Source organism: Alosa pseudoharengus, unplaced genomic scaffold (assembly GCF_046254945.1).
Source record: "Alosa pseudoharengus isolate Yale_2024_CS ecotype anadromous, Long Island Sound unplaced genomic scaffold, YU_APseudo_1.1 YU_APseudo_1.1_scf_5, whole genome shotgun sequence".
NCBI classification, from domain to species: Eukaryota; Metazoa; Chordata; class Actinopteri; order Clupeiformes; family Clupeidae; genus Alosa; species Alosa pseudoharengus.
Window position 1 is genome coordinate 18012068 of NW_027468837.1, and position 13769 is coordinate 18025836.

The 13769-nt window shown below is 41.0% G+C and overlaps 1 protein-coding gene across 1 annotated transcript; it reads right to left on the reverse strand.

Annotated features, from left to right (window-relative positions):
• Window positions 1-1514: 1514 nt before the first annotated feature.
• On the reverse strand, window positions 1515-8077 carry camk1ga (calcium/calmodulin-dependent protein kinase IGa). Its single transcript, XM_076269164.1, has 9 exons — window positions 7992-8077; window positions 4305-4430; window positions 4089-4163; window positions 3412-3674; window positions 3080-3155; window positions 2764-2876; window positions 2380-2458; window positions 2099-2186; window positions 1515-1826 (listed from the first exon to the last, which is right to left on the reverse strand). Exons 1-9 carry the CDS (start codon window positions 8075-8077, stop codon window positions 1515-1517), a joined length of 1218 nt encoding a protein of 405 aa, XP_076125279.1.
• Between the last annotated feature and the right edge of the window lie 5692 nt (window positions 8078-13769).

A 13769-nucleotide genomic window follows, 5' to 3' on the forward strand; every position in this document is an offset into this window, starting at 1 on the left:
ATCTCATATGGAAGCATATGGAAGCCATATGTATTGTGTGCAGTATCTACTGTGCTGTCAGTCACACACACTATACAAAAACACACACAAACAAACACATTCATGCAGAATATAGCCACAGGTTGTCAGCCTGTGCAAAAAACTTGTAAAATTTCTGTACACAGTAGCAAAACTGCAGAAGCCTATCAGCAGTCTTTACTGTAGAAGTGGCACATATATTATCATCCCTCATCCCAAATATGCGGTTAGTTTTTCTCACACGACTATGAATGTTTTCGACCAACACACAGTGGTGTGGCTTACATTTTGCCTTGTTGATGAATTACAAACATTTAGACCATGCTGAAAAAGTAACAGTCACTGCGCTCGGTGTGAGTATACAAATAACATAAATATATATCATAAATAACAAAGAAGACAAATGATAATGATAAAAATACAACATGCAAATGTGTAGCATTATGAAAATAAGGTCACAAGCCCTGGAGGGCCACTGATACTTGGTTAAATGACTGAACATTCAGGCATTTGTGTGCTCTCTTTGTTTGCCCTGTTGCCTGGGAAATGAGCTTACCATCAAGATGTGTGTTACAAGAATGACACACTGTCTGGAACAGACATGAAAACACTCATACAGTAAATAGAGCACCAAAATGTTCTCAGCCATAATATGGATCAACACAGTTCAGTTCAGCCAACCTTGTGTTAAAGACGATTCTTTTTCATTCAAGGCAGCTTCAAACACCTGGCTGACACTGAGCATGCTCTGTTATATTTGGGAATGTTCAGCATTGCAGACAACTTTCCTTCCCTTCTTCGGCATTTACAGTAAAATTCAGTTTATACCGTTTACATTTCTCTAAAAGCAGTGTGACGTGTCACACGTTAAAGTGCATATCTGTGTGAAAGCGTTCAAATGGACTGAGAGTCTTTTGTGGAGCGCCTGAATTCATTCTAGAGTGTTGGGACTGAGCGAACTCCAAATAATTCCTCAAGTTGACTTTCAGTGGATAGTCACTCAGGAGCTTCAACAGCTTAACCACAGGGGCTGCAAAACAGTAAAGAAAATGAATTAAAAACAATAGATGGTGAAGAAAAAAAACTTTGGGTTTAGGGATGGGTGAAAGTGACTTAATAATGTTATTATTCAATTATAAGGTAATGTAGGTAAATTCCAAAGCTAATATGTATTCAGACATGTTAACGTTAACAGGCAACCAACCTGTCAATCAAAAGTCACATGATCCAGTTTTTGATGATCACATAACAGAACATATCCCTGTCTGCAGAGGTTGACCTATTTGATTAGTCCCTCTCTTCCCACTGCAAAAACAGAAAAACACAATTACCAGTTGTTAGAAAATAATTAAGCAAAGGAATATGGTAGACAATGAATTTGAAATATTATACTGGATTTTAAATATAACATTGCAACACCAACTACCATATGTGCAGTCTAGCATGTTACAGGCAAACAGCAATCAAAAGTTAGATATCCAGTAGGGGGTGCAACACTACCTCTGAGCACTGTCCAGTTGAGGCTCAGACTGGTAAGCGTGTTTGCCGGTCTCAGTGACGACCAGGGCATGCATGGGCTCTGTGTGGCTGGGTTTGAGTGGACACAGGCCCTTTGACACTTCCCCGCTCAGCGGCACACTGACGTGTGGGTTGCCGTTGGAGTCCAGGTGGCTGTCGCGTGGGCCGGGACAGCACATGTCCACCACCTCAATGTCGGGGACGTCACCCGTGGGGGACATTGGGGGATCGTTGTGAGCCAGCTGAAGCTTCTTGAGGTGGTTGACGGCTGTCGCTGCATTAAAGGCTTTCTGTGGAGCCCCCCGACACACACACACACACACACACACACAATTCAGTGCACAATAATATGTATACATAATGTAATCCTGCATCAGTAAAAACTGCAAACACACATAAACTTGGTCATGTCTAAAATGTATGCTTTCTGCTTAATTATATAATGCTGTTTTCTTAATGCTTAATGCTTAATTATATCAAACTGATACAGAAGGAAAGAAAGAAAGAAAGAAATTAAGAAAGAAGAAAGAAAGAAAAAAGAAAGAAAAGTTTGCTGTCTTACCCTCCATCGCGACTGAGCAAAGTTTCTCTGTATCTGCTCACAGACTGACTCGTAGATGTCATTAGTACTCGCTGTCTCTCCAATGATCCTGCAAACACACCACAAACCATAAACACACACCATAAACTGGAGGCTTACCATGCTTAAGCCATGCATGAATACATACACACACACACACACACACACACACACACACACACACACACACACACACACACACACACACACACACACACACACACACACACACACACACACACACACCACCACCACCAACTCACCATGGGTGTAACAGAGCCTGTTCTGTGGTATAGCGTTTTTTAGGATTTTTCTCCATCATGTGTCGGATAAAATCCTTTGCTTTAGGCACAAGAAGAGACCAGGACGGGAAGTCAGTCAAACATACATCTCACACTCCTACACCTCTCACACCTTAGCCAGTGCATTTCAAGTTAGTCTATAATTAGTTGTACTGATTTATTATTTTACATATACGTAGCTAAGTATATTGTTCCTCTTTAACCTCTTTAAAATGTAATCTTGCAAGATGCATAATGGTAGTTAAAATAGAGACTTGTTTGTCTTTTACATTCAGTGGTGAGAGCTGCCAAGAGTACTGCCCAATAGGGCACAGGAAAGGACAAAGAGGGACAGGAGGTAGTTACCTGATTCTGAGATCTCATCCCAGTAAGGAGAATGGAAGGCGTACTCTGCCTTCATGATCTTAGAGAACAGCTTGGTCTCGTTGTCCTCATAAAAAGGAGGATAGCCACAGAGCCTAATATACAAGCAGAGAGAGAGAGAAAAAGAGTGAGAGTAGGAAAAACAAGAATCATTATAAAGTAATTTATTTGAAGTGTTTTATTTTGTGTGTGTGTGTGTGTGTGTGTGTGTGTGTGTGTGTGTGTGTGTGTGTGTGTGTGTGTGTGTGTGTGTGTGTGTGTGTGTGTGTATGTGTGAGAGAGGGAGAGAAAGACTCACAAGATGTATGCGATGACTCCAATGGACCAGCAGTCGACTGCCTTATTGTATGGTTTCTGCGCCAAGACCTCTGGGGCTGAAGGGTCAAAAGGTCATGCAGGTCAGATGGTGTAAAACAGCCAGACGGAAATATAAAAATATTCCAAGCAGCAGTGATCCAATATGAACATCCCATGAAATCTTACTCTTAATGTCAGGCCCTTAAATTGTATGTTTATGGTTTGTAATATCTGAAATACTTGTTAAACATAACAACACTCTTTACCGTAGGCGACTATTGAAATCTAAATGCTGCTGCACTCTACATATTTAGTCTCCTAGTGTATTCGTACCAACGTATCCAGGGGTGCCACAGCGAGTAGACATCACGCCGTGGTCAGACATCTTGGACAGACCAAAGTCGCTGATCATGATCTTGGCATCTTCGTCAGGGTTGTGGTACAGCAGGTTCTCTGGTTTCAGATCCCTGTGAACTATGCTGTTCTTGTGAAGGTAGCTGACCGCTTCCAACACTTGTCTGATGACATGACTGGCATCCTTCTCCGTGTACATGCCCCGGTCAATGATCCGGTCAAACAGCTCTCCTCCGGAAACCCTGTGGGATGGACAGAGGGAGACAGAGGGACGGTCACCCCAGAAATATACAGTTAAGATGCTCAGAGTTGCTCAGTTGTCAGTTCTTGACTGCTTAGGTATGAGCTACACCAGGCGCGTAACTGAAGCGTTCCGTTCGCGACGCGTAAAATCCATTTTAGATGAATGGTCTATTTTTTTCGAACGTACGCCCCACTGTCACGTCTGATGTAGCTACATCCATTGATTATAATGGAAGCTAATTGTTGCAGCAGACGCAACGCGAACAGAACGCTTCAGTTACGCGCCTGGTGTAGCTTAGCCCTTAGAGTGATGGCCTTTTGTGGCCACTGCTTAGTGGTCACAGTGTATCCACAAAAAGAGACCTTAAGTGATTCAGAGGCTAAGGAGGGGACTATGATTGAAAAGTACTTACAGCTCCATGACGAGGTAGTAGTGTGTCCGGGTCTCATAGAAGTCATGCAGACCAATGACATTGGAATGCTTGATGCTGAAAAACAGTCAGACAGTGCCTGTCAAGCCTCCACAAATCTGCACCTGTACTCTGTACATTGTGACGCACAAATGTAAATAAGTGTTTTGGGCCCCTTTACAAGACCCATTGTAAGACCCATTTGTTTGTCCTATTTACCTTCTGAGCACGTTGATTTCATTCTCTAGGTTGCTGTGATGGAGCAGCTTCTTTTTCACACACTTCAGTGCGTAGAAATTTCCAGTCTTCTTCTCTCTGACCAGGAACACTTGAGAGAACGAGCCCCTGCACAGACACATTAGGAATGGAGGCAATCAGCGTCTCGTGAAGAACATCAGGCAGACATGCACAAAAAATAGAGACTGATGGATATTAGTCCATTTCAGATTGTATAATAAATTTTATTTGAATGGGGTCAACAGAAATGGATGTTAACTCAGGGTTGGGATAAATCGATTTGTAATCTAAATTTTGAGGGAAGCCAGGCTCAAAAAGAGGTAAGAGAATTAAGGAGAGGTCTGCCTTAGCTGTCCCCATTTTGGTCATATAAAGACATGTAAGCCTTTTAGGACATTCGCTAAGAACACACTGAGGAAAGCCTGTTAAAGGGATACTTCACCGATTAGCATTAAGCTTTGTATCAGTCAAATGATCGTTCTTCCCTCCCTCATGTCCCCCGAGACGAGAGATATCTGTATTTTTTGTCTGGAAAAAAACCTCCAATGATGCAAAAATCATAATTTTGCATCATCTGAGTTTTTTTTGGCCAGAGGCTGGAGACTACATTGGCTACTTTCTGGGGGAGTTGCTTGGTAGGGCAGCGAAGAGCACTGAAAGGCAGGGAATTCTGGGAGTTGTTGGCTTTAATCCGCATGAACCAAAAATACATTTTTGGCTTTATCTCGGTCAAGAAGGCACCGACTTCAATGATGACTCCCCATTTCTAATACATAAATACATCATCTTCCCAACGGTGAAAGTCATCATTGATGACACTAATAGATAGAGTTTAAAAAAACTCTATTAAGCCATAATTTGCATTGATGTGGGAAGTGGACATATAGCACTGGGCAGGCTGCATGCGTGATGACCCTCCCGGGAACATTGTGACATGTTTTCCAGGTAAGTGGGCCAATGAGGCTGGTTCTATCTTTGGTCACGGCTACAAATACCTGTTCTAAGGGCAGGATTAGCGCTCAGGGCATGTCTGTTATACAACGGTAGGCCCTGGTGGGGTCAAGAGTTGCGCATGGGCCATGTTACTCTGAAACTTAGTCATGTTGATTTCATTTTGTTGATCTAAATGCATGAACTGTGAGCCAAAAACGCTAAAAGAGTATTTGGCCCCCTTAAATGTAAAATTAAGAGTGTAGAAAATGCAAAACTCTGAATGAACTGATATCTGTTCATAGATGACTTGACAGGCTTTCAGTTGTCTTCAGCACCACCCTAGTCTTTTCATATGGAGGCATACAAGGTCCTTTGGCCCCAAACAGACCAGCATTCCCTCATACTCTTTCTCATACATAGACACACACACACACACACACACACACACACACACACACACACACACACACACACACACACACACACACACACACACACTCACACACACACACACACACACACACACACATATAGATAAACAATCATGAAAACATCATTTAATACATCTATGATAATGCGGATAGCTATGCATCCTTACAACTGGTATCTTTTTCTCTCTGTCATATGTATACAGTATGTAAACATAGACAAATGCCTGGACAACAAATGGCCTGGTTTCCACAATAACACACTGCCTGCTCCACTGCAGAATCAGCTGCTAACTGACCAGCAGTCAGTTTGTTAGGGTTGTTACCAAGAAAAAGTAACAAATTACTCAATACTAACATAAGAAACAGCAATGCATGACTTTGGCTACTTTCTCCTTGTGGAAAGTAATTTCATTACACTTCCTCTTATATTACTTTTGCATTATTCCACAACATTGGCTAATCGACAATACACAAATTCCATCTTTTATGCTAGTTGGTGAATGAAACCCAGCCCAAAACATAGTAGTGCTCTTACATGTGTATAATTACTAGAGTGATTTTTAAATGAATGTGGCAATGTAAAACAAATGTGATGTGATTAAAGTAATGCATTGCTTTGTAATGTTTTGGCCTACACCCAACACCGACACCAGTGTGTGTGTGCTTCACCTCACTGTGTGTTCACTGTGTGTTCACTGTGTGCTGAGTGTGTTTCACTAATTCACGGATTGGGAAAAATGCTGAGACCAAATTTCCCTCACGGGATCAAAAAAGTATATATACTTATACTTACCACACACACACACACACACAGACTTTCTTTGTTAACTCAGACTTTCTTTAAATTCCTCTGTTTTCACACATACAGATTTGAACACATGCACACACACACACACACACACACACACACACACACACACACAGACTTAGAGACACCTGAGTAATCAGTGCTAGGATGTTCTTCCCTTGCTGGCTGACGTCAGAGCTCACAGGTCCAGGTCATGCCTCTCATTCAAAGACAGACAGACTGGATCTGTGGCCAGCTCTGTCATCTAATTCTCATATCTCGCCAAAAACCAATAATACTTACAGTATTGTATCTCTACTGTATCAATGAATAATCTATACTATTAAAACTAGAATTTCTCAAAAAATGTAATACACTCCTTATAATAATTGAAAAGATTTTTGATCTAAAATCTAAAAACTCTAAAATGATCTCACTATTGTTCTTCAGTGATGCACACACACACACACACACACACAGACAGGGAAATATAATTTGTTCTCGCCATTTGCTACAGCTGAATTCAACACTCATACACACATCCTTAACGACCCATTCCAAACACAAACACAAACACACACAAACACACACACACACACACACACACACACTGCTGTAATCCCCTCGTTTATCAGTGCTAGGATGTTCTTCCCTCCCTGAGTGACGTCAGCCTCCACAGGCACGGGTCAAGCCTCTCATTCATCCCTGAGTACTGTGAGAGGTATGAGCTGTGCTGAAGGCTATAAGCTGCTTGGAAGGGGGCAGAGAGAACCGTCTGCTTGCCCCCAGACAGCATGGATAGCTTTGAGATGGCCTGAACCTGAACACTCTGAGCCTAGAAGGTGTCGGCTGTCCCAGAGGGGTCAAAGTATTTTGTGATGTGTGGCAACAAGGCAACAATCCATTGGTCGTAGTAGTCCTCTTATCTGCCTGTTTTTTCTTCTTTTTTTTCTTTGTTGTTCTTTTAATGTTGATTAAATATGTCTTCTATTAATTAAGTTTTGTTCATCTTGTTTTGAGAAATGTGTTTCATTGGAAAAAGACTTCTTTGAAAGGCTCCTGTACATTCTCAAACTGTTGTGATACATCCAGTACATACTGTACCTACATAACACGGTTACATGTTCCTCTCCACTGGTGTCCCATCAGGACTGTGAATGGATCGATTCAGGGCATCATTGACAAAAATGGCTGATCTGCTAATCCCAATTGTAGCCATGACTAGGGATTATCCAGCTGGCAAAGAAGGCCTCTATCCTGTAAAGAGAAATGGCTCTCACGGACACCCAGCCAATCTGGTAAGGTTCTCTGGCCTTTTGTAGCAGAGTGCAACCTCAAGACTAATCCATGAATTAATTGAATTGAATGACTGAATTTCCAAGAATGTGAGAACAACCAAGTGTCTGAGAAGAGCAGCAGATAAAATACTGCTAAATAGCAGATAAAATATACTGCTTATAACCAAATGTGAATGGCTTTCTATTCAAGGACCCCAAGAGAAAAGAACTTGGTACTTACGATCCCAGAACTTCTCTGAAGTCAAAGAGGTCCTTGATGTTGTTGATGACTTTTTTCCAGTTGCCGTGAATCTCCTTACGACCCATGGTAGCTCAAAGATTAATTTTGACTCCTGCAGTGATTAAACATGGTGTCATGTTGTTGCATTACTGTCCAGATTTAGGCATGTTGTGCCTTATCATGTCTCTGATATACCTGCTAACTACCTGCATTTCAGTGAAACATTATCTTGAGTTACCTGCAGGGTATGACAGTAACAGTGGGCTACCACTAAAATATTCACATCTGGAGGACTATGAAATCTACCATGAAACCCTAGTGTTATATAAAATGTCTTCCATGAGCAGCTAAGGGAAGCTTTTTTTAACCTCTCACTTAGGGAAAGCGGAACGGAGAGGATAAGCCTTTCATATTTGACTCTCCTCCAGTTTCTATGCCTCCCTCCCAGTTTGAAACAAAGATTAGGTGTAATCTGGGTTGCTCTATACTGGCACAACCCCCTGGGTCGATGACCCGAAATCTTCACCAACCAGTCAGTCACTCTTAGTGTTAAATAAGCAACTTATGTCATATTTAGGTATCACCGTCACCATCAAAAGCATATGAACAATATTTGCTGTTATAACCATTTCCTTAAGAGAACTGGCCTTTTGTGACAATCTAACTTATTGGAGGACTGATTATCATTAATTTACACTAGCCTTTCTTTATGCAAAGCTGACATAAAACCTCATAGGCCTATGGAATCTCAGACTATGAAAAAAGACTAGCCCAAACACATTTCAAAGACAACCATTAGCCTACATTGTGGCTTGAATAATAAAACCAAAGCTGACATAATTCCAATAAGAATACAAAAGACATGTAAACTCTCACATCTATCTTGACTATCATTTCTTACTTTAGGCTACTATACTTAAAATAAAAAGAACACTGTACCTGCGGTTGTGAAGGAGCGGCACTGGCTGAGGCAGGCTATAGATGTAACTACCCAATGTTCCAGGGCAGCCGCTGCCTCTTCTCAGCTTGCAGCGGGGAGGAGTCACCTGAGATGATCTTACCACATCGCTTATCAGATGCTGACCTGTCCATTAGCCGTCTAAATCCAGGACAGAAATATCTCTCGCGTGAGAAACATCTGTATCGTGGGAAAGTTTCAGAATTTTGATTAAAGTCATTCTGATTAATGCCTTTACGGATCTGAATGAATAAATACAATTTCACTTTTTCCTAAACATGGTCCTAGAGGAGATATGTATATTCTCATCAAATTGATTAATTATTTCCCTTAATTCATATTTTAAATAATTGACTCGTGGCGTGGCCAATTAGGCCTACACGCGTAGCAATTATCTGTCTCACGCGAGTTATTAGGCCTATTTGCAGACAGGTCAGCACATTTTGCTATCATATCAAGGTTAGGTGCTTATTCATCTAAGCAGTGTCCTTACTTAGATTGAAGTTTCCGGGCAACAAATTGGTCTGTCACGACATTTCCATATTCCCAGTTTTATTCACAAGATGAATTTATACGGTCTAGCCTACTTTATGTAAATATTGACTGCCATGTGTTTTCAGTGAAACCAATTGTGCAAAAATAAAGTGAATCAATCAAAACCGATCCAGTGCAAAAATAAAGTTAGTTGTAGCCTATTGGCTGCACTGTATCACTGCCTAAAGGTCTATAAAGGTTTCAACACACGCAACATCAAAGACCGTCTGTGTGCACGCTCAAGTTAGGTTAGGCTACTTGTCTCTTCTTTACTTCCCTCAGTAATGTAATTTCAGGTCAGGTGTGACAAAAAAATAGGCTACTTTAACCTGCATCTGAGTGCAACAGAGTTTGTTTTCAGTGGACATGCGTCCCAGGGGTTAATGCTGCATTGTTGGAACATTGGCGACGCAATTAGACTCGTGCAGGACATTGATAGCAGGCTTAAGGAGATAATCCTACCCTGGATCAAGATGAGAGCCTCTCGGCACACACTCACTGCTTAAATACAGTATGACAATATCTGATCAGCGTTCTCATTGTGTAATATTAAGTAATGTCAGCTACATCCCACAACTGTGTGATGACTGTGTTTGCAACTGTGCAAAATGTCGATGCGATTGAACAGCGCGTCCTGAAGTGAGACAGTTGGAACCGACTAATAGATCTGTGATGACGGTATGTGCACATGACCCATGGGAAAGGGTGACTTGGCACTTTGGGATGTATGCTCAGACAGTATGTCCATACTGCCGCATTGCTTGATTGCTTGTCTACAGCATGTTGGACAATTAATATTCAGTAAATATACAAACTGCCCCATATCCAGTCCTGCACATGATGCACTGTAGCAACGTGGTAGTGTGTACTGCTGTATGGAGGATTCTTGCATTATCTAGTGACTGTCATTTGGGATGCAAAAGGCCTGTTGAACCACCAACGTTTAGTCATGAAGCAGACATTATTTGTAAAGCTGTTTGGGTAAAAGTGCATGTTATGTTATGTCACCTTAAGTGACATTTTTTGTTTATTTGAGCCTTCATATAAACAAACATGTCCTGTACAATTCTTTATTACCTTTATGCAACAGCACACTGCATATTATACTCTGAAAAAAGGCATTGCATGCATGTTTGCATTTGTTGACATTTGTGTCGATTGCATACTGTATGGACTGCAATGCATCCATATAAAAAAAACTGTAAATGTCCATTTGGTGTTTCTTTACCCTCGGTTTGTGCCGTTTGACAATGCAAAAGACTGGCTCTGCACATGTCCTTGACTTTGTTTACTTCACAGCATGTGCAAGCCAAGCCCCAGCTCACTGAAAGATATCGCCTAAGGTGTTACTGTTTGCTGCCTGTTAAGTTGAAGGCAGCCAAGTTCTGTAGACACCTGCACCTCTCACCCTGACAGTCCAAAGATAAAGAACATCACACATGAGCTGCACTCAGAGTGTGCCTTCTGTGTAATGACCTGTTCTGTAACATTTTCAAAGTGTTGTCCATTGGAATCCCTCTGATTTTAAAGGAACTCACCAACTTTTCGGGAAATTATCTTATTTGCTGTCTACCCCAGCCAGAGTTAGACAATCCATACCATTTTCTTCTCTGTGCATGCAATAACCCAGTCTCTGACACTCCCACCATTATATTAGCCTTGCTGAGCATAGCTCACTGGAAGCGGGTTAGCCCATAGCTCCCAAGAGTGACAAAATAGACTTCTTAAGAACTCCAAAATGTTCTTATTGACATGGTGTGACTTCCGTATTAACCATGTGTAGAACTATGTAAAATGAGACAGTAATTCTCATGTTGGCACGATACCTGGGTGCAGTGATTACACACAGCAGCACTGTTTGCAAAGGTAAAGTCTATGTTATCACCTTTGGGAGTTATAGACTAACTGGCGCAACCCACTTCAGAGGATCATGTTGTCAACACAAGCATTTCAAATACTTATTGCATTCCAAATGAGTGCAACAGATATGTGAAGCAGTCTTTTCACCAGTCTCAGGGACATACCATGATTCTGGGCACAAGATCATGGTCATGATCATACATTTTGGGGTAATTTTTGGAGAAAGAGTTTCGGTCACTATGTAATATGAATGTAAACAATGATTTTATTATATTATTATTTTGTTTAATATAATTTTATTTCATTCAGTCTTCATCCATTCCTCTGTTAATGTAATGGTGAATGCTTAACATATTAGGATTTTAGTTCCCCATACATTTGAGAGTTGGGTGTTTTGGTTCCGGGGGGAGTGATTTCGCCACAGGACAGTTTTTAGAAGAGAGTGAAGCTGGGGAGAAGTGACCGCGCGTTAGGCTGTGTTGTCTGTCTAAGTTGGTTGTGTGAATAAAAGAAGTTATAACCGAAGTGTAACCTGTCTTCGTCTTGCCCACGTCTGAGAGACTGGAGAGTGTGAACTCTGCAAACCCACAAATTATCAGGTTACATGAAAATATAATATAATAGAATAGAATAGAATAGAATAGAATAGAATAGAATAGAATAGAATCAGGCTTTATGCAAGCTACACTTTTGGGTGGGAGTGGGGGGGGTGGGCTGGTTGAAAAAGAAGTGATGATGTAATTGTCTTACATTTGTCAAAGGACTCTGGGGGAAATACTTTAAAACTTAACTAAAGCCTGGGTGGGAATGAGCCCTCTTATCTTCAACAGGCACAACATACAGAATAGAAAGAAGAATATTCCAGATAATTTACTTAACCTCACTGTTGCTAAGCCCATTGTAAAGCTCCATGATCACAAAGTGATCTAAGGGGATGATCCACAGAGGCAGCTAGAGAGAAGAGCTGTGGTTTATGTAACTCTTCTAAGTATTCATCAAGGCAGCAGTAAGGAGCCATGGCTCTTAATCCTGTGAATCAACAGTCTGCTGTGGGCATGCACAGTCAGCTTGGCATACTGTAGCTCCATCTTCTTCCCATATTGCATAAAGAGAGACTAGAGTGACATAAACTAAACTTTCTTTTATGTAATGACATATAGCCCTCCAGCACGTCATTGCACATATCTGAAAATCAGAATGTCTTTATTTGGTAAATATATAATGCACATGGAATGTGGTGATGCTTTGATATACAAAAAGTGTAGGGGGTTCCCCAGTGTCCTGGCTATTCCCAAGATTGTCATCGGATCATTGGATCTGGCCTGCCAATCAACACCCAGTGTTATTGGCTCATTCATTCATTCCCTCAATTTCCACCTCAAGCTGGTTCTTGGTGAGCGATCTGGCACATAATGGCTGCCATTGCAGGGGTAAAACACTAGGTCTGGACTGGTTGTCACCTAAGTGGCCCAGTTAATGCGTGTTCTGTATTATCCGGTGCATTATCCAGAGGTGGTTTTAAATTAGAGTAATCTCTTGACCAATCTCACTCCAAATTTATGGCAATTATCTAAATAATCCAAATAATCAGTAATATGCACCTCCAGAAAATGTTTATTTGAAATCATAGAGTCCAACTACGACAAGCAGTTGTTCTCAGTTCAGTGACTGACGGTATTACACTAAGTTCTACTCAGTGACTCTCTATAGTTTGACTGCGGCTTGTTGGTAAACTTATGTACCTATCTTAGGGACTATACGGTTTGGCTTAGCCTTCAGGGATTCATGCAGTTTAACTAGAACAAAACACTCTGCCCAGTTAGTACCTGATTAACTAGTTCCCTGAAAGCCAATAACCTCTAAAAAGCAACAGATGAATGGCTAACATAACAATTTATTGTAATGCCAGGAGTAATCAGAATACAATCAATCAATCAGTGTTAGAAACAATCAATAAGTCAATTAAAATTGAGCATTACACTGCAATACAACAGCCTATTTAAAAATAGGCTCAATAGAAGTCAAAATAGCAGTATTGCATACCTGGCATATACGGTACACACATAGGATGTGGGAGCTCTGAGAAGCAGATCCACTTAAAGAAACAAAGACACTCTTTACTTACATATCAAATGGAAATATACTGTACATGAAGTCGCTATCAGAGACAAAATGACAACTTACACAACAGCTTCTCACCTCACATTCAGAAACAGAGACACATTAAATACACTCTGGTGGCGGGTGCTACACATTGGTGGTAATTAGTGAGGTTCCCACCTCACTGTAAAGCACTTTGGGTGCCTTGATAAAGCTTCATCAACTGTCAGCACTAACAGTTTTTTCACATAACTATATATTTATTCTCTGCCTACATTTCATCATTGATGTATGGACTTTATTTAGTTTTTCCTTTCTGAATTGTT

What these genes read in the sequence shown, in the direction of transcription:
- camk1ga (XM_076269164.1), bottom strand. Translation starts at nt 8,077, where the DNA reads ATGGGTCGTAAGGAGATTCACGGCAACTGGAAAAAAGTCATCAACAAC. An exon ending in TTCAGAGAAGTTCTGGGATC is followed by an intron (nt 4,431 to 7,991) that starts GTAAGTACCAAG and finishes GTGTCTGTGCAG; the next exon opens with GGGCTCGTTCTCTCAAGTGT. An exon ending in GGATGAGATCTCAGAATCAG is followed by an intron (nt 2,459 to 2,763) that starts GTAACTACCTCC and finishes TTGTGCCTAAAG; the next exon opens with CAAAGGATTTTATCCGACAC.